General features: G+C 37.6%; 1 protein-coding gene across 2 annotated transcripts; it reads left to right on the top strand.

Moving 5' to 3' along the window:
- Positions 1–281: 281 nt before the first annotated feature.
- On the top strand, positions 282–21,381 carry LOC123550440 (uncharacterized protein C18orf19 homolog A-like). 2 transcript variants are annotated; one of them, XR_008371393.1, is made up of 4 exons: positions 282–548; positions 6,557–6,914; positions 11,324–16,914; positions 17,380–17,671. XR_008371393.1 is itself a non-coding variant. In XM_053546097.1 (3 exons), the coding sequence occupies exons 1-3, from the start codon at positions 422–424 to the stop codon at positions 11,748–11,750; spliced, it is 912 nt and encodes a 303-aa protein (XP_053402072.1). In that variant the 5' UTR covers positions 282–421; the 3' UTR covers positions 11,751–21,381. The 2 variants fall into 2 exon arrangements, 1 of the variants encoding a protein (XP_053402072.1); XM_053546097.1 differs by having other exon boundaries at positions 11,324–21,381.
- The last annotated feature ends 4,551 nt before the right edge of the window (positions 21,382–25,932 follow it).

The following is a 25,932-nucleotide window of genomic DNA, read 5'->3' as shown; positions in this document are numbered from 1 at the left end:
TTCTCATTAACTGAATCGAGAAATATACTATATAAAAGAACAAAGTGCGACTACAATTTTCATCCTGTTTTAAGCAAATAATTTAAAATTCATACATAATGTACAAGTAGATCGGCATTTACGGTGAGTGATATGGATTATATAGATCTACAGATCTATCTCACTGAAATTAAAAACACAGTATTTCATCTTTCGCATAAAATAAATATAATATATAACATCGGACGTACGGTAAGGTACGGTAACAGACAGCATATAGGTAGGGCAGTGTCGTTAAATTTTGACGATACCAACTTTCGGTAACCCCTGAGGACACGGTTGTCAAATTTCACGTGCTTTATGTCAGGGATTTCCTCGTCATGTGTGGTGTTTTCAGTTTGGTTTCGTGATATTGTGTTGAACGAAAATCATTGAATGGCAAATGGCAGGTTGTCACTTAAGATCGCATCTGTTTTTGCAGTCTAGGCTGCTTGCAACCAAGACGTGCCACGGACGCTGGTTTTTAGAGCATTCCCGATCTTTCTTCAATATTTCATCATTAAGTAAAGGTAAAATTTTTGTTTGATACTTAGCCCTCATAGGCATGTATGTGTACTAGTCAAAATAATTTGAAGGTCAGATTTAGTGGACGCATTGGTCGAGAGGGCTAAGACGCTTTCCTAGGCTATGGAAGTGAAGGCCCCTGGTTTGAATCCTGGCTACTCCCATTGCGGTGTGCCCTTGGGCAAGGCACTTTATCACGATTGCCTCAGTCTACCCAGCTGCAAATGGGTACCAGCAAATTGCTGGGGGTAAGGTTTAATTGGTTTTAACTGTTCTTAATATAGGGTCGCTAAAAAGCTCTGCAGAGCTTATGTTGATTGTTTCACAAAGCGACGGTAAATAAAATTTTACCTTTAGATTGTTTTATTTTTGTGATGCCATCAAAGATAATATAAATTAAGGCACCGCCTAGTCAAAATTATTTGACATTCAGATTGTTTTATATTTGTGATGGGGCAATCTAAACCTCTAAAGTTTGAAGGACCAAAATAATGGGAGTATAAATCACAGAACAAGGTTGTGTAGTTACTGGTTTTATCGCACGCATATATTGGCGTACTGTACACAGTAAACGTTAATCGTGTACAGTACATACATAGGTTTAAATCACCTGATAATTCGTAATTTTGGATATTATTTGAAACTTTTTACATAAATCATGAGGAATTGAATCCTCTTTCGATACATGTAAGTTTTATTTGAATTTATGGCCAATTTGTGAAATAATCTGCATTTAAACCTAAATCATGTAAAGCGTCAGCAGCGATGAAAACTTCATCGGAAGTTGCTTCAACTATTTTGGTCTTTCGAGTGTTTGACGCAATATTGCCCATATGGAAAAATTATCTCAATATTTCCTAGGATCATATCAAATTAGTTGGACTAAAGCACCACCTAGAATGGGGATTTATCCTTTATATTTCCTATTACAAAGAAACTATTCACTACTCAAAAGAAAGTGAAAATTCGCGAGAACCTAGCTATTAGCTTGAAACAGCAAGTTTACATTTAGTGTCATCATAACTGTTACAGCGAATATCACACTTTGCAAAATTTAGGGGAAGCTGGTGTCACAGTGACGTCATTCGCCTCGTTCTGGTACTGGCGTCAGCACTTCATTTCTTTTTTTTTTCTTTGCTGATTTTTACTTAATACCTACTTTCACATTACTCAAGCTACATATAACCTTCAACTTTGAAGCACATGCATAGTTTTGTGTACCGTAATGAACTTTGACCCAGGGTTCGAATTTAAGCTCGCATACTCTCGAAATGCGAGTGCAAATTTCAAACTGCGAGGTGAGATTTCAGACACCAGCATTTTTTTGCGAGTAAAAATTTTTGACTGAATAATGTGCATTTCTAACGGTCGTCTCGATCTTACACGGTTCTTTCTTTATCAACTCGCGGTCATTGCAGCGCATTGCCATTTGCAGAACGAATTTTGGAGCACTCTTACATCTTTCGTCGTAAACGGAAGTTTACACTCAATACTGTACTGTGCGCATGTCTTTTCAACTGCTGACAAGTACCTGCGCCAATTTTGATGACGTTTACCGCATCCGGTGGGTTTTTTGGTAATCTATAATAAGCTACTATTTATATAGTGCAAATACGATTGGCTGGACTCGTCACGTGGATGTTTGTGTTAATGTTCTAATAAAGTGACAAGTCGCGGAAAATGCAAGTTGTTTTTTCATTTAGCAAGTTAAAAAAAATACCACTTGCGAAAAAATGCAAGTAGAAAATCTGGCTAAATTCGAACCCTGTTGACCTTGAAATTAATCTAGTGACCTACTTTCACATTTCTTAAGCTACAGCTTTCAATTTTGGACCACATGCATGGACCACATGCATAGTTTTGTGTACCGAAATGAACTTTGACCTTGAGCTAATCTTGAAATTGGGAACATTCAAAAATGGCTCAATGGTGGGCGCCAAGATCACTCTCAGTCCTCGACACTAACAGTGTCCCGGGATCCTGAGGACCCCAAATTCTGGTGAGGGACACCGATTATTCAAAGCTGGTGTTCCTCCAGCCAGGACACCTATTTTCAATAATGACAATGTAATAGCCACATTAAAGATCAAGTTAAATTCAAAGAGTTCTTAATTCTAACAGAATATTCAACAAGGAAAGAAATAAATACGATTTAAGATTTTAAATCTAGCAGTTTTGGTTGAGTACATTTTCATCCTTTCAAACTGGAGTGATCCCATATATTGTTGAGGGACACCAAATTCTAAAAGTAGGGGGCCCTCTGGGACACCACTAAAAATAAGTTAGTGTCAAGGCCAGACTCTGTGATCTCTTGTCTGTGCAGGTCAAATACAAGTTTTTCTCAATTTTCATGGGTCAAAACCTGTAACCTCGGGTCAACACTGAAAGCCCTGCATGTGCAGTTGGTTCCCATCGTTGTATATAGCAGGGGTTCCATTTGACCCGGGACCCCGGGTCCGGACCCGGGAGATTTTCAAAAGACGCTCAAAGGACCCGGCAGAATACTTGCCTGTGCGTCCTTCGGGACCCGGGGGCATTTTCCTTTGATAATCCTTTCTCTTATCATTAATTTCCTTCAGTAAAACTATTTCCACGATAGACACGTGTATTCAAAATAAGCACTCGCGGTCATGCTCTCCTGCCTTTGATCTCTGCTAAATCCCGCCCTTTCTCCTGTAGACATGTCTCGCTGATTTTTTATCAACAAGTTACGTCACGGCGAGTGCACATAGGTAACAAGAAATCAATGAAGTGTTGAAATTAATTGATAAAGCGAATCCTGTGTACTGTCAAAAAAGGCGCCAATTATTAAATTATCGTAAGCAGCTAATTACCGAGCATGTGAAAAGTGCCCTGCAAGATTTTTTCATGCCAACTTTAAATTAGACCATTGTTTAGTGATCATATCGTAATTTCAACAAGAAACTTCACAAATTTTGATGAATTTCGAAAGCAAAAGTAAGTTTAGAATGTCCGTTCACGGGTCTAATTACACCCGATGTCATATGTCATATTCATATTTCCAAAATTCCTAAAAAAAAAAAACTGACTTTCAATGCAGTTTTTTTTCATGATAAATAGCATCATTATTTGAGGAACTATCGCTGATTTCGCTTAGTTTGCCAAATAAACTGAGCAAAAACTACTTTCCGATGACATTCTGAAAGTGTAACAGTATTCGGATAGTACATTTTGGATACTTTTTTCTAGAGTGTTATAGCACTGTTCTGTTATTAAAAATGAAATGAAATATTGAAGAAAAACCTAATTAAAATAACATGAATTTTGATAAATATTAGTTTACAATATGAGACTATATGACCTGAGACTGACATTTTTATTATGCTGTAACATGATCTTGGATTTATTGTTTTCTTAGGTAAAGATCTACGTATTATTGAATAAAAAAATATAGTAAATTATATTGACGTGTTGGGACAGGACTCCTGTATTTTGGAAAAGAACCCTTCAAAATATGGGCCCAAGGGTCCTGGGACTCTTGGGTTTTCGGGTCTAGTGGAACCCCTGATATAGTGAGTGTTGAATGCTGGGACTCATTGTCCGTTGCCAACATTGTTGCTGTACGCCAAACTATTAATGCAATAATTTTTAAGACAAGTGGATCAAATATTTGATCGGGTCTAGGATCAAGAAACTTAATAGGGAGGTGTTGATCGTGACCAGCAGATGACCCCTATTGATTTTGAGGTCAGTAAGTAAAAGGTCAAGGTCACATTGACCCAGAACAGTAGAACTTTTTTTGCCAAATAACTAGAGAATGCTTTTGTCTAAGATCACATTTGTTAAATTGTTACAGAGTTTACTTATGACTGGTAAATAACCCATAATTATTGATTGGAGGTCAGTATGTCAAACGTCCAGTGTACAGTGACCAAATAATTTCTGCTCCTTGTGCAACTACTGAATGCATCAAGGGGGGGCATTTTGTGTTCTATGAGCTCTTGTCAAAATGGAACATGTCCTTAGTGGTGCTGAAACTATAATTAAGCACCAATATTGCACTTAGAACTCATTAACAGTCCTTAGTGCCTCCTTAGTGGTGCTTAATGGTAAATAGTATGACACTTGTCAGAGACCTATTTTGACTAACTTACTTACAGCTGATGTCTTAATGGTTAAAAAGGAGTGTACTGACTGTATATTTGGGGCATTTGCAACAGTCTTGGTATTTAGTTAGCTTTCCAGTGATATGGATAAAGCAGAGCTTTTCATCCATACAAACTAAACACATGCCGATAATTGGCCACTTCTAAATTGAAAACCACTTTTTTTTTAGCACACCTGGACCATGGTTTCAAGATGAGCTATTAGTATAAATGGATGGTGTTGAGTTAGCTTTTCAGTGATATGGGTAAAGCAGAGCTTTTCATCCATACATAATAAACACATGCCGATATTCGGCCACTTCCCAAATGAAAACCACTATTTTTTTTAGCTCACCTGGACCATGGTTTCAAGATGAGCTATTAGAATACATTTAATGGATGGTCTGGCATCCGTTGTCAGTCGTTTTACTTAAACATCTTCTGCTCTGAAACTACTGGTCAGAATTACACCAGACTTGGTCTGTAGTATATAAAATCTAGGTGAAGTTCAAATGGTTGCTTGAGGTCTTAAACTAGATCAGATCATAAGAGAAATGTTCCTCATACTTTAGAGGCCACATTTACTACTTGATCTTCTTAATCCTTACCCTGCTAAATTTCTATAATGAACTTGTCCATCTTTCAATTTGAACATTATTATTAACAATTAAAAGGGGAACTTACCAAAGAGATACTGACTGAATGGCGAACAGTGCAGATCTTGATCAGACTGCACAGATGTACAGGCTTATCATGATCTACACTGGTCACAAAAGCAGAATCAATCGTGTCCAGCATGATAAGGGTTAAAATTCTTGTCTTAGAAATCTAAGTCAGGTTCAAAACTGGGTTACCAGAGGTCATAAATTAGGTCAATAGGTTGAACTATAAAAAAATACCTCTTCATGCAACATTTTCTGCTTGATCTTCATAAAGCTTTGTCAGAATTTTTATGCCTCCTTTTCGAAGGAGGAGGTATATATTGTTTTGCAAATGTCGGTCTATCCGTAGACCAATCGGTGTCCAGATGATAACTCAAGAACGCTTGGGCCTAGGATCATGAAACTTGATAGGGAGGTTGACTTTGAGATCAGTAGATCAAAGGTCAAAGTCACGGTGACCTGGAACAGTTTAAATGGTTTCCGGACAATAACTTGAAAATGCTTGGGCCTAAAATCACGAAACTTAGTAGGGAGGTTGATCATGACCAGCAGAGTACCCCTATTGATTTTTAGTTCAGTAAGTCAAAGGTCAAGGTCACAATGACCCGGAACATTTAAACCATTTCCTGAATACAGCTTGAAAAAATAAAACAGATTACTGAATGCATCAAGGAGGGCATTTCATGTTCTACGAGCTCTTGTCCTCGAAATCTAGGCAAGGTTATAACTTTGTTATCTGTGTAAAAATCAAGGTCACTAGGTCATTGTTACTCTTCGTGAGACTTGATGGGAATGTTTGTCTTCTTGATTTTTAAGCGGGTCACTTGGGGGAAACCAGGTCATCAGGTAAAATCATAGAAAAACTTTGTTATTACTTTAAAGGCCACTTTTTTTAACTTGATCATAATAAATCCTGTCAAAATGTTTCTTTGTATGAAATCTCGGTCAAGTTCAAAAGTGGGGTACCTAAGATGAAAAACTATGTCACTTGGCCAAATCATTTAAAGAACATGATCAAAATGTGTGTCTCCAAAAATGTGAGCTGATTTAGTCATGTTACTACTAGGTTTAAATATCTGAGGAAAGAACTAGGTGAGGTGAGTGATGGCCGTCAGGACCCTTTTGTTTTTATCTTTGCAGATCATCAGCAATGTGGTGTTGTTTCTAACAGAAACTTTATTAGAAATCCCCGTCTTTCTATGATCAGCCTTTTCTAATAAGGTTCAATTATTTTTATCTTTGCAGATTATCGGCACTGTGGTGTTGTTTCTAACAGACGAGAAAACACTCCTCTTTTGACAAATATTTCACATTTTGAAGAAACACAGTTGAGATACCTGCATTTTTCAAGGACAGTATTATATCCTGACAAGGAAACAGACAGTAAGAAAGATACTGGTGAAAAAACTGACAAAGTAGACAGTGGAAATACCACAAAATCAGATCAAGGTGTCAATAGTCAAGCTGAAAATGTGCCAGAGGAGAAGTTGTCAGTATTTCAGAGGTTTAAGAAAACCTACAAAGAGCACGGGAAAGTGTTAGTTGGCGTGCATTTAGTGACATCTGCTGTGTGGTTTGGTAGCTTCTTTTATGCAGCCAAAGTGTAAGTTTCTGAGAGTACCTTAACAGTAGGGATTGTGAGTTTGATATATGTACCTATTTATGTGCTTATAGTAGAAATCACTCTACATAATAGAAAATGGCCAATAGATAGAGGATAGTACAAAGTGTTTTATACTGAATTTATTTAAAAAGTTGAATGAAATACAAAAGTGTTAAGCTCTGTTTAGCATTTTATCAATTTTATTCAACATATTTAGTAATTTTAATTTGGAAAACCACGAATGTAATATTATTTTGATCACATGTTAACTATGTCTCACACCACACAGTGGTGTGAGAGACATATTGATTTACTCCTGTCTGTGTATGTGTGTATCTGTCTTTGTGTCTGTCACAAATCTTGTCCGCACTCGAGTCGAACATTTCTCATCCAATCTTCACCAAACTTGAACAAAATGTGTTTGCCAATAAGACCTCAGCCAAGTTCGATAACTAGCCAAATCAGCCCAGGCACTTCGGAATTATGTCCCTTGAATTACTGATCGAAACCACTGATTCGAACCAAAACCTACTGAACCACTCATCCGAACGACTTTGAATCACTAAACCAAAACCTACTGCACTGACTTTTTACAATTCAGATGATTAGGCAGTTTTGGGAGTGACACGCTTTTCATAAAGCAGCTCTAGTTTTTCCTCCTCAAACATCAAAGTTTTTTCTTTCTTTACATATTAGAGACAAAGTCGAAAAACGTATTCTGATATACATATACTTGAAACTTCGGAATGTTATTACCCTATCTTAATAGCAAAACTATGTTTTGGCTTTATTTCACTTCCAGGATGTCAAAATATGATAAATTCTATTGAGTGGTTTAGTATTGGTACATTTATATTATGTACATATGTACAACTAAATTAATGATCTTGACAATTTGATAAAGATAAGATATAAACTTTTAAGCTGCAAATACAATAAAGCTTACTTACAGCCAACTTGGTTATAAGGAAGTCTTGGTTATAAGGAACTCATTTTTCTGGACTGATTTTTCTCATATATTTTTTATATGAAAAAAACAACAAAAAAACACATACACAAATATAACCAAAACAGAAGGAACAAATTTCTATGGCCCAGCAGTAGAGTAATGTAACAGTGCAGTTATAATGACCGGTAGCCTATATTTTAAATTGTGATTGTGATAAAGCTATTGTTACATGAAAGTGCATTGTAAATATGAAGCTGACCATAAATTCTAGATTTATTAAAGCATTTAGCTGCCTTAACTATTTCAACATACTGGTATATATGATACTATATTATATCAGATTTTCAATGTTATAGAAACTATATACCCCCAGATACAAACTTTTATTATATAAATGCCCCACTTCTAAGGAGGGGTATATTGTTTTGCAGATGTCGGTCGGTCGGAATGTAGACCAATCGGTTTCCGGATGATAACTTTAGAACGCTTGGGCCTAGAATCATGAAAGTTGATAGGAAGGTTGGCCATTACCAGCAGATGACTTCATTGATTCTGAGATCTGTATGTCAAAGGTCAAGGTCACAGTGACCCTGAACAGTTAAACGGTTTCCAGATGATAACTCAAGAACGCTTGGGCCTAGGATCATGAAAGGTGATAAGGAGGTTGGTCATGAGCAGGAGATGACCCCTATTGATTTTGAGATCAGTAGGTCAAAGGTCAAGGTTACAGTGACCAGGAACAGTAAAACGGTTTCTGGGCGATAACTCAAGAACGCTTGGGCCTAGGGTCAGGAAAATTGATAGGGAGATTAGTCATGACCAGCAGAAGATCCCTATTGATTTTGAGGTCATTAGGTCAAAGTTCAAGGTCACATTGGCCAGGAACAGTTTAACGGTTTCTGGACGATAACTTGAGAACGCTTGGGTCAAGGATCATGAAAGATGATACAGAGGTTCATCATGACCAGCAGATGACCCCTATTGATTTTGAGGTCAGTAGGTCAAAGGTCAAAGTTACAGTGACTCTGAACATTTAAACCGTTTCCTGACTGTTACTTGAGAATGCTTGGGCCTAGGATCATGAAACTTGATAGGGAGGTTGGTCATGACCAATAGATGACCTGTATAGATTTTGAGGTCAGTAGGCCAGAGGTCAAGGTCTCATTGACCCGTGACAGTTAAACCCTTTTCAGCCGATACCTTGAGAATGCTTGGGCCTAGGATAAGAAAATTTAATAGGCAGGTTGATCATGACCAGTTGATGATCCCTTTTGAGGTAGGTCAAAGGTCAAGGTCACGTTGAACCTGAACAGTAGATTTTTTGTTTACAGTGAGCAAATAATTTCGGTTCCTTGTGCAATTACGGAATGCATCAAGGGGGGCATTTCATGTTTGACGAGCTCTTGTTAGGGTTAGGTCACTCATGTCTGTCCGTTCTATGTCTTCTTAACTGCTGGGAAGATTTTCATGAAACTGGCATCAGTTGTTTATTTTATTGAGACGATATGCAGAGTGCACAACCAAGGTCACAAGGTCACACTTGGAGTTCAAGGGATAAATAGCTAAACTTTGTGTCCACTTTATATGTACTGAATCGCTGGGAAGCTTCTCATAAAACTAGCATCAGATATTTACTGTACCAAAACGACATTCAGAGTGCATGACCTGGTCATGGTTACACTTGAATGTCAAAGGTCAAATAGCTTTACTTTGTGTCTGTTCCATATTGTTCAAACTGCTTGAAAGACTTTCACATACTGTCATCAGTTGTTAAACTCATCAAGAGTAGAGCATGTGACCTGGGTCACTTAGTTCAATCAAGGTTACACTTAGAGGTCAAAGATCAAACACTTGATCAAACTTCTTAGCATGATTCCCTTTGGTCAGAAGTTGATCCCTAATATTTTTTGGGTCAGTAGGTCAAAGGTCTCACTGACTTCAAATTGAAAACAATTTTTGGTCAATAAATGAATAAGGCTTAGGACTATAATAATAGTGGTCGATCTGTAATGCCTATAGTCAGTAGATGAGTCCTGTTGTGAGGGTTAGTAGGCCAAAGCTGAAGGTCACTTACTGTGAGACTGTATGCAATTTCTGATCACTAACTGGAGCCTACAGTTGTCGAAAGGTTGATTGTATGTGGTCAGTAGATGGCTCATCAAAATGCTAAAGGTCAAAGTCATATTGACCTTGGGACACTGAAAACAGTTTTCAGTCAATAAATGGAGGAGGCATATGACTGACCAGCTTTGATGGCATATATATGTTTTACAAATAGCTCTTGTTAAGCTAGGCAAGTAATATCATGATGACATGTGGCTGACATTAAGAGTTTTCAACTGCTGCTGAGTAGGAATTTTATATAGGGAAATGCAAATGAGATATTACAATATCAAATACTTGCCGCAGTTACATTTTTAGCTCACCTGAGCCAAAGGCTCATGGTGAGCTATTGTGACCGCTCGATGTCAGTCGTGCGTCGTCCATCTGTCAACATTTTCTAAAAAAATCTTCTTCTTGAAAACCACTGGGCAGAATTACACCAAACTTCACAGGAATGATCCTTGGATGGCCCCCTATCAAATTTTTTCAAAGAAATGAATTCCATGCAGAACTCTGGTTGCCATGGCAACCGAAAGGAAAACCTTTAAAAATCTTCTTATCCAAAACTGCAAGGCCTAGAGCCTTGATATTTGGCATCTAACATCATCTAATGGTTCTCTAGTAAGATTGTTCAAATTGTGACCCAGGGGTGAAAAGAGGCCCCACCCTGGGGGTCACAAGTTTTACATAGACTTATACAGGAAAATATCTTTGAAAATCTTCTTGTCTGAAACCACAAGACCTAGGCCTTTGATATTTGGTATGTAGCATTGCCTTGTGGTTCTCTATCAAAGTTGTTCAAATTATAATCCTTGGGTGAAAAGAGGCCCTGCCCCAAGGGGTCTCAAGTTTTACATAGACTTACATAGGAAAACACCTTAAAAATCTTCTTGTCTGAAACTGCAAGGCATAGGCTTTTGATACTTGGTATGTTGCCTTTCCTAGTGTTCCTCTACCAAAATTGTTCAAATTATGCCCCTGGGGTAAAAAGAGGCCCAGCCCTAGGGGTCCCAAATTTAACATAGACATATCTATAGGGAATAAAAAATCTTCTTGTCTGAAAGTTAAAAGCATAGGCCTTTTATATTTGGTATGTAGCATTGCCTATGGGATCTCTAACAAGATTGTTCAAATTATGCCCCAGAGATGAAAAGAGGCCCTGTTCCTTGTTATAAATATATACTTCAAAAATTTTTGCACATCAATCTTAAAACTGACCCTCATTGACCATGAATGTGACCTACTGACCTACTTTCTATTATTTTAGCATCAGTTTGCCATTTTAAACATGTGGCTCATATTACTCAGGTGAGCGAGTCAGGGTCATTATGACCCTCTTGTTTGTTTTTTCTTTCAGTGGTGTAGACGTTATACCTGCTATGGAATGGCTTGGACTTCCTGACAAAGTTATCAACCCTTTCAGAAATTCAAGCCTGGGTGATATAGCCCTGGCATACCTGATGTACAAGCTGGCAACACCGGCTCGATACACTGTGACACTGGCTGGCACAAACTATGCCATTAAATATCTGAGAAAAGTTGGTAAAATGCAGCCAAAAAATAAGAATGCAAGTTTTCGAGTACTAGCTAAAGACTCTCGAACAGAACTGAGAAAAAGGAGAGGAGAGGTTCAGAAGAAGACTAAAAACCTAGAAACAAGACTGAAAGAAAGGCGAATCAAAGTGAAGGATAGATATAAAAAATTTAGATCAAAGCTGAAGGATAGACGGTTAAAATCTCAAGCCGCTAGAAAAAGCAGGAGGTCTCCAAGATCAAAAAGATGATTTATGTGTCATCTAGTTTTTAAAAGTCTATTTTGATGGTAAATCTGTGATCTGATGGCACAGGAGAGCTTAAAGATAATTGCATGTTATCAAATGGTTTTGTTTAATTATGTTGCTAGAATAGGCAGTATGATAATTTACATTTATATCTGTTGTTTTTTTTTTAGCTCACCAGAGTACAAAGTCATTGTCCGTCGACGTCCGTCATGCGTCGTCCATCAACATTTGCCTTGTGAACACTCTAGATACCACATTTTTGATCCAATCTTTATGAAACTTGGTCAGAATGTTTGTCTTGGTGATATCTAGGTCAAGTTCAAAACTGGGTCATGTAGGATCAAAAACTAGGTCAGTAGGTCAAATCATAGGAAAAGCTTGTGAACACTCTAGAGACCACATTTGTGACCCAATCTTTATGAAACATGGTCAGAATGTTAGTCTTGATGATCTCTAGGTCAAGTTCAGAATTGGGTCATGTGGGGTCAAAAACTAGGGAAGTAGGTCAGATCAATGGAAAAGGTTGTGAACACTCTAGAGACCACATTTTTGACCCAATCTTTATGAAACTTGGTCAGAACGTTAGTCATGATGATCTCTAGATGAAGTTCGAAACTGGGTCATGTGGGTTCAAAAACTAGGTCAGTAGGTCAGATCAAAGAAAAAGCTTGTGAACACTCCAGAGACCATATTTTTGACCCAATCTTTATGAAACTTGGTCAGAATGTTTGTCTTGATGATCTTTAGGTCAAATTCAAAATTGGGTCATGTGGGATCAAAAACTAGGTCAGTAGGTCAGATCAATGGAAAAGCTTGTGAACACTCTAGAGACCACATTTTTGACCCAATCTTTATGAAACATGGTCAGAATGTTAGTCTTGATGATCTCTAGGTCAAAGTCGAAGCTGGGTCATGTGGGGTCAAAAACTAGGTCACCTAGTCAAATCAAAGAAAAAGCTTGTGAACACTTTAAAGGCCACATTTGTGACTCAGTCTTTATGAAACTGGGTCAGAATGTTTGTCTTCATCATTTCTAGGTCAAGTATGAATCTGGGTCATGTGGGGTCAAAAACTAGGTCACTAGGCCAGATCAAAGGAAATTCTTTTCAACACTCTAGAGACCACAATTTAAGTTTGAAACTCATGGGAATTAGTCAGAATGTTTGTTCTGATAATCTATAGTTTATAGTTCGAATCTGGGTCATATCATATGGGGTCAAAAACTAGGTCACCGGTCAAATCAAAGGAAAAGCTTGTGAACACTCTATAGAGGCCAAAGTTGTAACCAGATCTTTACGAAATTTAGTCAGAATGTTTGTCTTGATGATCTTTGTCAAGTTCAACTCTTGGTCATGCAGGGTCAAAAACTAGGTCAGTAGGCCATATCAACTCTGGTGAGCGATGTATAGGGCCATCATGGCCCTCTTGTTTAAAGAAAGTGTGAAATATTTATTTATGTCTGTGTTAAGTAGAGTTGGAACATGTACCAACTAGCAGTACATATATATTTAATTTTCATGTTGAAACAAGGAATGACTCCCAGTGGTTGGTTTAGGAAATGAAAAGGATGTTATGGTGACTCCAAGTTGTACAGTATTCGAGTACTGATGAATACAAAGTTACTGAACAAATTATCAAGACAATGTTCTGCTGGCTAATATATTTTTTAGCTCACCTGTCACATAGTGACAAGGTGAGCTTTTGTGATCACGCAGCGTCCATCGTCCGTCGTCCGTCCGTGCGTTCGTGCGTGCGTAAACTTTTGCTTGTGACCACTCTAGAGGTCACATTTTTCACGGGATCTTTATGAAAACTGGTCAGAATGTTCACCTCGATGATATCTAGGTCAAGTTCGAAACTGGGTCACGTGCGGTCAAAAACTAGGTCAGTAGGTCTAAAAATAGAAAAACTTTGTGACCTCTCTAGAGGCCATATATTTCAATGGATCTTCATGAAAATTGGTCAGAATGTTTACCTTGATGATATCTAGGTCAAGTTCGAAACTGGGTCACGTGCCTTCAAAAACTAGGTCAGTAGGTCTAAAAATAGAAAAACCTTGTGACCTCTCTAGAGGCCATATATTTTACAAGATCTTCATGAAAATTGGTCAGAACGTTCACCTTGATGATATCTAGGTCAAGTTCGAAACTGGGTCACGTGCGGTCAAAAACTGGGTCAGTAGATCTAAAAATAGAAAAACCTTGTGACCTCTCTGGAGGCCATATATTACATGAGATCTTCATGAAAATTGGTCAGAATGTTCACCTTGGTGATATCTAGGTCGAGTTCGACCTCTCTAAAGGCCATATTTTTCATGGGATCTGTATGAAAGTTGGTCTGATTGTTCATCTTGATGATATCTAGGTCAAGTTCGAAACAGGGTCATGTGCGGTCAAAAACTAGGTCAGTAGGTCTAAAAATAGAAAAACCTTGTGACCTCTCTAGAGGCCATACTTGTGAATGGATCTCCATAAAAATTGGTCAGAATGTTCATCTTGATGATATCTAGGTCAAGTTCGAAAGTGGGTCACGTGCCGTCAAAAAATAGGTCAGTAGGTCAAGTAATGAAAAAACGTGACCTTTCTAGAGGCCATATTTTTCATGGGATCTGTATGAAAGTTGGTCTGAATGTTTATCTTGATGATATATAGGTCAGGTTTGAAACTGGGTCACGTGCCATAAAAAACTAGGTCAGTAGGTCAAATAATGAAAAAAACCTTGTGACCTCTCTAGGCCATACTTTTCATGGGATCTGTATGAAAGTTGGTCTGAATGTTCACTTGATGATATCTAGGTCAAGTTTGAAACTGGGTCAACGGCGTTAAAAAACTAGGTCAGTAGGTTTAAAATTAGAAAAATCTTTTGACCTCTCTAGAGGCCATATTTTTCAATGGATCTTCATGAAAATTGATCTGAATGTTCACCTTGATGATATCTAGGTCAGTTTCGAAACTGGGTCACGTGCTGTCAAAAACTAGGCCAGTAGGCATAAAAATAGAAAAACCTTGTGACCTCCCTAGAGGCCATATTTTACATGAGATCTTCATGAAAATTAGTGAGAATGTTCACCTTGATGATATCTAGGTAAAGATCAAAACAGGGTCACGTACCTTCGAAAACTAGGTCAATAGGTCAAATAATAGAAAAACCTTGTGACCTCTCTAGAGACCATATTTTTCAATGGATCTTCATGAAAATTGGTCAGAATTTTTGAGTCGGCTAAAGGCTGAAAGCCTTTTGACGAGTCCTTGCTGTTCAGCGATTCTCTAAATGGACCGAATAACACGTGAAGGGATGTAGTGCCATTAGATTTCTCAAACTTCAAACAGTTCTCTGCATGAATGAAGTTAAGTTGTGTCAATTCCCTTTGCTATGACCAATATACGATGTAATCTGTCATATTTATGACTTGTAATTGTGCAATACTCGAATGTAACTCATTAAGCATAAATGTGCATTTTAAGAACTGCGCAGGCTTACAAAGCTTGGGTAACATCCAGCGAAAGACAAAAAATAGTTCCACAGGGCTCCAGATAACATGCGTATTAGCGTAAATTACGTATAGAAATAATGCAGATACGCATGTCTAATAATTTCTAAGCATATAAAAACGTATATAAAATTACAGAAACGCACACAATGCTTTTTTAAAAACAAAATCTGAATCGTCTGGATGCGTTAGGTAACATAGCCGATCAGCCTTAATTCTCCCACATTGAACGTAAACACGCATTGTATGATTTCTATAAACTTTGCATGGGTTGAATTTTGCAGTCAGTAAACGGATAAATTATCGGAAGAAGAAGCTCTTACTGGTTTGTTTAGTTACTACTGATATTAAAAATGATTTTAATTCTTATTTTTCGAGAAATAAACAAATCGGCGAAACATTAAATTGTATTTTCTTGTAGTTTTTGAAATTGAAAGTAGATCGTCTATGTTTGGCTGCTTTCACGAAACGAAACAACTTTTTTATGAAAAGATTTAAATAAGAGGTAATTTAACCGTAAACTTCAATGTCAGATACTGCCAATTGCTGCTAAATGTCTTCGTATCATCACAATTTGTAAAATATATTGTTGAAACTGGAGAAAAGTGTAATCGTATCCAGATATAATATTTTGGGTAAACTATCGAGCTGTGTTATGAAATTTTAAGAAAAAAACTAAAAACAAACTGAAACTGGTAGACTATACTGTCAGTACATCAATCATTAGCCCACTCAGGCCCTTCAGGCCTTTGATTATCTTGATAATATCTAGGTCAAGTTCAAAACTGGGTCACATGAGCTCAAAAACTAGGTCACTATGTCAAATAATAGAAAAAACGACGTCATACTCAAAACTGGGTCATGTGGGAAGAGGTGAGCGATTCAGGACCATCATGGTCCTCTTGTTTTTAAAAATACAAAGCAATAAGTGAACACAGGCTTTTGCCTCTATGAGGTGCAGTGTTATCTAGTTTTATAGATTACAGCATATGTGATACCAGTTTAGTTCAAGCAGTGAAGTCACAATAAAATTCCTTGGCAAGCTTTCTTGTTTTTGCTGGACTAACCCATCCTTACACTTTATTCTGACTCTATTTCAAAGGATCCTGAGAAAGGTCTACACACTTATTTATTAGGTGATCACATTAAGGAAATGAGGGGTATTTCCAAGCTATGATTATTTCTTAAGTTATTAATACGGCTAGAATAGACCATTTATTTTTCAGAGATATTGTGAAATATTTTGTATCTGTTTTATACGAAAGACCAGAGGTGACTTCATGATTTCATGATTTCTTGATGTATACAGTCAAAGTACATGTGATAAAGTGCTGTTCAATAGAAAAATAACTTGTCTCGATTTGTTTTCTACTTATTATGAATGGCTCTGTATATTCTTCAAAAATCTTAAGTTAAACTGCTACATGTACTGTATTGTTTTGGAATGTTATAAATAGGCCACAGGCTTTTGCCTAGGAGAGTTGCAGGTTTTATTTAGCTGAACCATGTTTTACAGTATTGAAACAATTCCATAACGTTATATGCTTGTGGATTAATTTCACCATGGTGTAGCCTGAGTGAATTATACACACAGCGTATAACCAATGAGTATTGTTGAGATATGTTAAAACATGCTTTTGCTAAATACTATTTCTGTTCTTTAAGTATTTTATGTAGGTCAGAGACCACCAATTCAAAAAAGTACAGGGAACTTACTGGGAATGAGGTAAGTGTATACCTGGGAATAAGGTAACGTCTGTGCGTTCTGATTGGTCAGTCATGTAAACAAACCCAGGAAGTGATTATTTTTTCAAAATTGATATTTTTTCACTGCATTTACAGTATTTTATTATACATTTGACAAAATTTGCTACATTTTATGTGTATTGAAAAAAAGTTTTATCAAACGAATTTCTCCCGCCATGTCAATGATGTAAACAGGGGGTCATCTCATTCACACGAAAATTACTTAAATAAAGTATCACTAAACATACGTTTTTCGTCCGATATTTTGGTAGAACTAAGATAGTTCTTGAAAAACTTGTAATTAGATATACATGTTTCGATGTATGGAAGGCCGTACACGCCATAATGTTACAATGTAAGTCTATGGGAAAACAATTGGTGGTCTCTAACCTGTAGACAAGTAGATGAAATGAAGAAGAACTATTTCATAGGGCATGTATAGTGTTAGATGTTGTAGGTTGACTTGACGTCCATGCATAACTGTATTTTAACAGTGTTAAAAGATGGGAAGTAAAACGTCCCAGGAAATAACTTAGGATTATGTAGACGTCTCATGAGTTATTTTTCATGCCTTATAACCTAATAGTATACAGTGTTTGTGAATTATGTACAACATCTTTCCTCTATATCATTTTGACTTTGAAACATCTTTTGTATGAAATAATAAATAAAATATAGGAGCACTCTTTCTTGGCTCCTTTATGGCACCAAAACTCTACATGATATCAGACTTTCATGTTTTAACAGAAATGTGCATGGATATTTAGCTTAACTATTCAGAGAATAGTCCGAGTCCGTGCTATTCTACTCACCCTACCTTGGTTAAAGTTTTGCTTGTAAATATGTATAGTTATCATTTAAATGCATATTGCTTTGAAACTTGCTTTTTTGAGTCGGCTAAACGCTTTCAAGCATTTGACGAGTCCTTGCTATCGCCCGATTTCTCATTCTTAAATGGCCTCACAACACAGCGAAGTGATGTAGTTCCATTAGATTGTCTCTAATTTCAAAGAGTTCATTGATCGAATGAAGTTCATTTATGTCAATCCTATTTGCTATGACCAATATATGATGTAATCTGTCATATTTATGACTTGTAATTGTGCAGTACTCGAATAAAGCCACGTATTTTCTTCCGCGGTAACTCATTAAGCATAAACACGCATAACGATTCTGCGGGATTTGGTAATACATTTGCGCATATGATTATGGTGACGAATTTTATGCCCTTTTTTCACAAAATAGCAAATATGATGTTCACAAATTAAAATAAAAACTGCATATTAACTTATTAGCCAAATTATCCATTTGTTACCCTGTCCGTTTCAAAAAATAATCTTTAAAATCATTGCGCAAATAACAAATTTATTGCGCTGTGCATTTTATGAATTGTGCAGGCTTACCAAGCTTGCGTAACATCCAGCGAAAGACAAAATATAGTTCCAGACTGCTAGTATTTTATTGAGTGGGAACCTCTGAAAGCATTGGAATGTCTCTTATCAAAGAGTTTACCACATCGATGAAATTAAATTATGACAGCTTCATTTTAAATGACCCAAATAAGATATGTGTAGTACATTAATTCTTCCGCGAGACTTCGCGGATGAATCCTAACTACATTCTGGACACTTGTCGGCGAACACGCGTGACCTGTTTATAACAACGCTTCTACGACTTTGCGTGGGTTGAATTTTGCAGTCAGTAAACGGATAAATTATCGGAAGAAGCTCTTACTGCTTTGTTTAGTTACTACTGATATTAAAAATGATTTTATTTCTTATTTTTCGAGAAATAAACAAATCGGCGAAACATTAAATTGTATTTTCTTTTAGTTTTCGAAATCGAAAGTAGATCGTCTAAACCGGAGAGACAGCACGGCCATTAGAAGGCTCTGAAGAAACATTTGGCTGCTTTGACGAAACGAAACAATTTTTTTATGAAAAGATTTAAATAAGAGGTAATTTAACCGTAAACTTCAATGTCAGATACTGCCAATTGGTGCTAAATGTCTTCGTATCATCACAATTTGTAAAACATATTGTTGAAACTGGAGAAAAGTGTAATCGTATCCGGATATAATATTTTGGGTAAATATCGAGCTGTGTTATGAAATTTTAACATTCAAGTAACATAAATGATAGATATTATTGTAACAGAAATGATTCTAGAATTTATTTTTATAACACCTACATATAATCTATATCAGACTCATATTCTAGTCCTGAGGCATGATCTGAAAGTAAAAAGATGAAGTGACAGTCATACTTTGGATATTGTAATACTAGAAAGAATCTAGGAAATATTTAGAAATTGAAACAGAAGATTTTCAGTTAAAATCGCACCAAAGGCTGTATCAAGGGTCTACATATTCAAAAATTTCTTGTGGTAATACCCCAAACCCTACTTGCAGGAGGGGGTATCCTCCCACACCCTTCCCCCATATTGCCACTTTACAGTTTGATACATTTGCCCTTTTACCACCTGCCGCAATGCCCATTTCAAAATCTGACTGCAATTTAAAGCGGAAAGAAACACCCCTCCCCACACCCACCCTGCTACCGAACACGTAAAAATGGCTCAAACATTTTTCTGCCCAGTCTGGGCCTGTCTGTCTACATGAATCAAAATGGATAATTGAAAGTGCATGGACTTCGGGATTACAGACATGATTTTTAAGGGGTTAACAGGTCTGAAATAGAATAAATGATAGTTTTAACTAAAAAAAGAACTGCATTTTATTAATATCGGTTACACTATATATTGACACTCAGCAACATTTACATACATGTATCTCTAAACGCAAAAGTAAGTATACTTTAAATTGACATCACTTATGATATGATTGAACAATACCTAACATATGACAAGGCTATCGCCAGGCCCATTATAATATCTGTAAAGTATCAGTTCTTTCGTCCATCCGTTACAAATTGTATGTGGCATTATCCGCGCTGTAAAATTTTAATATATAAATTGTCATATTCAAATTTTATCATGTGCGAATATATACCAGCCGATAATTGCCTCTTTTGGCAATGCCGGAGGCAAATGTTTACTGGAAAAATATATGTATAGTCATGGGCAGTATCTTAGTGTCAGCTGTCAAATTGTAGTTTGTAGTCCGAATGTTCATTACATTTATTGTAACAAAATCTCTCTTTTAGTTGGGGAAAAAAACTAAAAACAAACTGAAACTGGTAGACTATACTGTCAGTACATCAATCATTAGCCGACTCGGGCCCTCATTCAGGCCTTTGATCTTTTTTTTAGGTCAATTACCAACCTCACTGGGTCAAGTCCCATAACTCTTGACATGTATTTTAGGCAAAATATGGCCCCTTTTGGATTTAAAAAATTCGGGTTGAAGTTTTGCATGCAAGTTACAATCTCCAAAACTAATGCAGATATTGAATTGAAACTTCACGTGTCTTCGGAGGCATAAAACTAGGTAATAGCATCAAATCCCATAACTTTGACATTTATTTCTACTAAGCAGTGTGCTTTTTATGCTCCCGGCATCTAATGATGCGGGAGGCATATAGTGATAGTCCTGTCCGTCCATACGAGGTTAACCAAATGGGACCGTTTCGTCTAGCATCAATACCCCTTACTAGAATGACTTGATACTAATGTAGATGTAACCTGTGACCATTCCTCACCTTCAAACAGCACCTGACCTCAGTTTGACCTTGACCTTGACCTCGTTTTGGACTAAGGTTGCTTTATATGGGCCATCTCTTAGTTAACCAAATGGGACCATTTCGTCAATACCCCTTACTAGAATGACTTGATACTAATGCAGATGTAACCTGTGACCATTCCTCATCTTCACACATCACCTGACCTCAGTTTGACCTTGACCTTGACCTCGTTTCGGAGTTGGGTTGCTTTGTATCGACAAGGATGCCACTGGGGGCATCAAGCGTTTATTGAACGCAGCTCCTTGTTTGGACTTTGAAACATGCAAGTTACTATCTCCAAAACTAATGCAGATACTGGATTGAAACTCTATATATTTTAAACATTTAGGGTAATATTCCTGCTTCTGGGACAACAGTTCGAATATTCAAGCATTGCCTGTCTTAAGGACAACTCTTGTTCATATTAGAATCAGTCTTACAGAATATATTCATTGTGATACAAGTTTAGTTCAAGTAGTGAAAACAGAATAAAGTTACCATTAGCAACCTTTCTTGTTTTCTCTGGACTAACCTTTTCTTTCACTATGTTTTACCCAGATTTAATAGGACATAGTTTTTGTTGGCAGTGCTATTTCCAAACAAATGTGTGATGGGATTGCACTCCTTGAAATCCCTAATTTTCTATACAACATCCACTTTATACCTGTTCATTCTGCCCCAAAGGTTTATTTTGAAATAAACTGTTAAACTTGAACAATGCAGTATGTATAGATTGTGTATTGTGGACCTTTAATCAGACCAGAGAAGCAGTTCTGCTTGGATAAGGCCCACTAACATTTATTGCAAATAATTAAAATTCAATGTGAAACTGCTTCTGATACTTTTTAGCTCACCTGTCACGAAGTGGCAAGGTAAGCTATTGTGACCGCTTGATGTCTGTCGTCAGTTGTGCATCAACAATTTCTAAAAAATCTTCTTGAAAACCACTGGGCAGAATCACACCAAACTTCACAGGAATGATCCTTGGGTGGTCCCCTTTCAAAATTGTTCAAAGAATTGAATTCCATGCAGAACTCTGGTTGCCATGGCAACTGTAAGGGAAAACTTAAAAAACCTTCTTGTCCAAAACCACGGGGCCTAGGGCTTTGATATCTGGTGTGTAGCATCATCTAGTGGTCTTCTACCAAAATTATTCAAATTTTCCCCCTAGGGTCAAATATGCCCCTGCCCGGGGGTCACATGGTTATATAGACTTATATAAGAAAAACTTTGAAAATCTTCTTGTACAAAACCACATGGCCTAGGGCTTTGATATTTGGTATGTAGATTCATCTAGTGGTCCTCTACCAAGATTGTTCAAATTATCCCCCTAGGGTCAAATATGGCCTTGCCCCGGGGGTCACATGGTTTATATAGACTTATATAGGGAAAACTTTGAAAATCTTCTTGTACAAAACCACATGGCCTAGGGCCTTGATATTTGGTATGTAGTATCATCTAGTGGTCCTCTACCAAGATTGTTCAAATTATCCCCCTTGGGTCAAGTATGGCCTCGCCCCATGGGTCCCAAGTTTTACATAGACTTATATAGGGAAAAAAGTTTAAAAATCTTCTTGTCTGAAACCACAACACTTAGACCTTTGATATTTGGTTTGTAGCATTGTGTTATGGTCCTCAACCAAAATTGTTCAAATTGTACCCCTTGGGTGACAAGAGGCCCTGCCCTGGGGGTCCCCAAGTTTTATATAGACTTGTATAGGAAAAAGCTTTAAAAATTTACTTGTCTGAAACCATACAACCTAAGCTTTTGATATTTGGTATTATGCATCGTCTAGTAGTCTTCTACCAAAATTGTTCAAATTATGCCCCAGGGGTTAAAAGAGGCCCCGCCCTAGGGTCAGTTAGTTATTATGTGAGTTATATAGGAACATTTGATCCTATTTCCAAGACTGTTTAATTATAATTACCCGATGACCCCATTACTTGTAATATGATGTCACTTGACTGTGACCTTGACCTACTGACCTACTTTCTTGTTTTTTAAGATACAGCCTTGAAATTTTGATAACATACACAGTTTTGCACACAAATCATAAAACTGAATTTCATTGACCATGAATGTGACCTACTGGCTTTCTTAATATTTTATCATCAGTTTGACATTTGAAACATGTAGCTCATGTTACTCAGGTGAGCAATCCGGGGTCATCATGACCCTCTTGTTTGTCATTTTGAAAGGAAATCACTATGCCAAGGGTACACGAGGATGCACTGGCATTGTTGTCCATCATTAAAACAACTTATGTAGAGCTTGATAAAACTTCACAAGTACTGCTTTGTTCTAAAAATAAAGGGTACTGCTTAGATAAATGGTACTACATGTTTTTAGCTCACCTGAGCAATGCTCTTTGACGTAGAGTCGCAAAACTTTACAGGAATGTTGGTCAGCATGTGTAGTTTTGCACCTGGGGTTTTGCTCCAAAAGTATTTGACCTTGTGTATACTTCTCAGACCACAGCATAGTCATCGTTGAGTTCAAGCAACATTAAAATGCGGTGATGGACAGGTAACTAAAAATCTCAAGAGGAAAAACTTGTTTATATGTACATTATATATGGTTCTTTTTTTCTTTTTTTCTTTTTTTTTTAATAGCAACATATTGTTTTCCCAAAGTTGATCTTTGTCCTTTGTCATGTAGTGGGGGCATCTGTGTCCCATAGACACACTTCTAGTTTTAATCTGTCATTATTACAGACATAAAATTACCCATATTTTTACATATCACTTAAAAAACTGGTAAACAGGAACACAATTTCAAAAGTAACAAGGCAGTCTGAAGGACAGCTAAATCCCCCGCCACTGCTATGGATAGTGAAAGGATAAACCTTTGATTTTAGCTGTGACCTTGACCTTGAACTGACATGGCTGACTCATGAATTCTGCACAACGTCTTGATGAGGTGATCATTTGACCCAAGTTTCATGAAAATCCTTCAAGGGGTTTAGGAGATACAGAGCTGAAACCTTTGACCTTCAGTTGTGACCTTGATCTTGAGTTGACATGGCTGACTCATGAGTTCTTGATGAGGTGATCCTTTGACCCAAGTTTGATGAAAATCCTTCAAGGGGTTTAGGAGATACAGAGTGGACACAAAATGGAAGGCTCAAACCTTCGACCCTTAGTTGTGACCTTGACCTTGAGCTGGCATGGTTGACTCATAATTTCTGCACATCGTTTTGATGAGGTAATCATTTTACCCAAGTTTGATAAAATTCCTTTAAGGGGTTTAGCAGACACAAAATGGAAGGCTCAAACCTTTGACCTTCAGTTGTGACCTTGACCTTGAGCCGACATGGCTGACTCATAAGTTCTGCACATCGCCTTGATGAGGTGATCATTTGACCCAAGTTTGATGAAAATCCTTCAAGGAGTTTAGGAGATATAGAGTGGACACAAAATGGAATGCTCAAACATTTGACCCTAAGTTGTGACCTTGACCTTGAGCCGGCATGACTGACTCATGGGTTCTGCACATCGTCTTGATGAGGTGTTCATTTGACCCAAGTTTGATAAAATTCCTTCAAGGGGTTTAGGAGATATAGAGCGGACACAAAATTGAAGGCTCAAACCTTTGACCCTGAGTTGTAAGGCTCAAACCTTTGACCCTGAGTTGTGACCTAGGGGCCTCCGTGGCCGAGTGGTTAAGGTCGCTGACTTCAAATCACTTGCCCCTCATCGATGTGGGTTCGAGCCTCACTCGGGGCGTTGATTCCTTCATGTGAGGAAGCCATCCAGCTGGCTTACGGAAGGTTGGTGGTTCTACCCAGGTGCCCGCTCGTGATGAAATAATGCACGGAGGGGCACCTGGGGTCTTCCTCCACCATTAAAGCTGGAATGTCGCCATATGACCTAAAAATGTGTCGGTGCGACGTTAAACCCAACCAAAAAAAAAAAAAAAAAAAAAATGAGTTGTGACCTTGACCTTGAGCTGACAAGGCTGACCCATGGGTTCTGCACATCGTTTTGATGAGGTGATCATTTGACCCAAGTTTTATAAAATTCCTTCAAGGGGTTTATGAGATATAGAGCGGATACAAAATATCAGGCTCAAACCTTTGACCTCGAGTTGTGTCCTTGAACTTGAACCGACAAGGCTGACTCATGGGTTCTGCACATCGTCTTGATGAGGTGATCATTTGACCCAAGTTTCATGAAAATCCTTCAAGGGGTTTAGGAGATATGGACTGGACACGATTTTGTTACGAACGGAAGGACAGACGGATGGAAGGACGGACGGACGCAGATCATTCCTATAATCCCTCCGCCACGGCGGGGGATTAATAACTTTACATCCGAATTATTTTGAGTACGAACACATTTAGAGTACAGATGAGTACAAACATAGTGGCAAGCTTTCAAATGTTTTATCCTAATTCTTCGCGAAATTAGATAAAAACAATCTGACTGATACTTACAAAAATCATTAAAATGATTCCTAAAAACAATGGGGCAAGTTACATGCAATTCTTATACATTCACCGTTATCAACAAAAAATTGAACCGACTCAAGACTTCTAAAAGGGGGTGTAAACAAGGTTGGAGCGAGTACGTACATTTTTGAGGGTAGTGCGTTTGGTTTTGGTAACTGATACAGCAAAACATACTATGGGTTAGATTGCAACTTTTATGCTACAGGAAGAGAATATTATGGAAGAATCAAGACGCAGATACCAGATGTCAATTATGCGCAGAAATACATATCGCGGGCTTAGCGCAAAACGGTTGTAACTTATATGAAATAAAGAAGGAGTTACAACCGTTTTGCGCTAAGCCCGCGATATCCCTTACAGAAGCAAGCCTCTGTGGCGTACATGCTGCGTATTTGCTGTGTATATGCCGCGAACACAGTAGTACGCCAGAGGATGAACATTTTACATACACCGCATCCGTACAGCCGCGTACTTTTGTACGAGTACACAGCATGACGCATGAGGTCACTGTACACTTCAAGTACGAGCACAGATCCTGAAATTATAGGAGTACACGCATGTACGCAGCAGCACTTGTACAGCAAATAGTACACTGCTGTACACTGCAGGGTACATTTGAAATTTGGGCAGTACACTTCTATACCGGCGAAGACTTGTACAATTTCTCTTGGCATTATACTTAGTGTTTTTTTGTAAAGTTAGTGTGAAGTAAATTCATTATCCGAGGGACTTGTTCATTTTCTTTTGGTGATATACTTTGAATTTTTAGTAAAAGTTTAAGTTACACTTCATGCAGGAAGGATTTGTACTTTTTTTTT

This window comes from Mercenaria mercenaria, chromosome 6 (assembly GCF_021730395.1).
Source record: "Mercenaria mercenaria strain notata chromosome 6, MADL_Memer_1, whole genome shotgun sequence".
Taxonomy (NCBI): domain Eukaryota; kingdom Metazoa; phylum Mollusca; class Bivalvia; order Venerida; family Veneridae; genus Mercenaria; species Mercenaria mercenaria.
The sequence above is the reverse complement of the archived record's forward strand: the minus strand, read 5'-3'. Positions and strand labels throughout refer to the sequence as shown.

Coding starts and splice junctions, on each gene's coding strand:
- LOC123550440 (XM_053546097.1), top strand. CDS start 422: ATGGCAGGTTGTCACTTAAGATCGCATCTGTTTTTGCAGTCTAGGCTG. Junction 549..6,556: donor TATTTCATCATTAAGTAAAG/GTAAAATTTTTG, acceptor TTATCTTTGCAG/ATTATCGGCACTGTGGTGTT. Junction 6,915..11,323: donor TTCTTTTATGCAGCCAAAGT/GTAAGTTTCTGA, acceptor TTTTTCTTTCAG/TGGTGTAGACGTTATACCTG.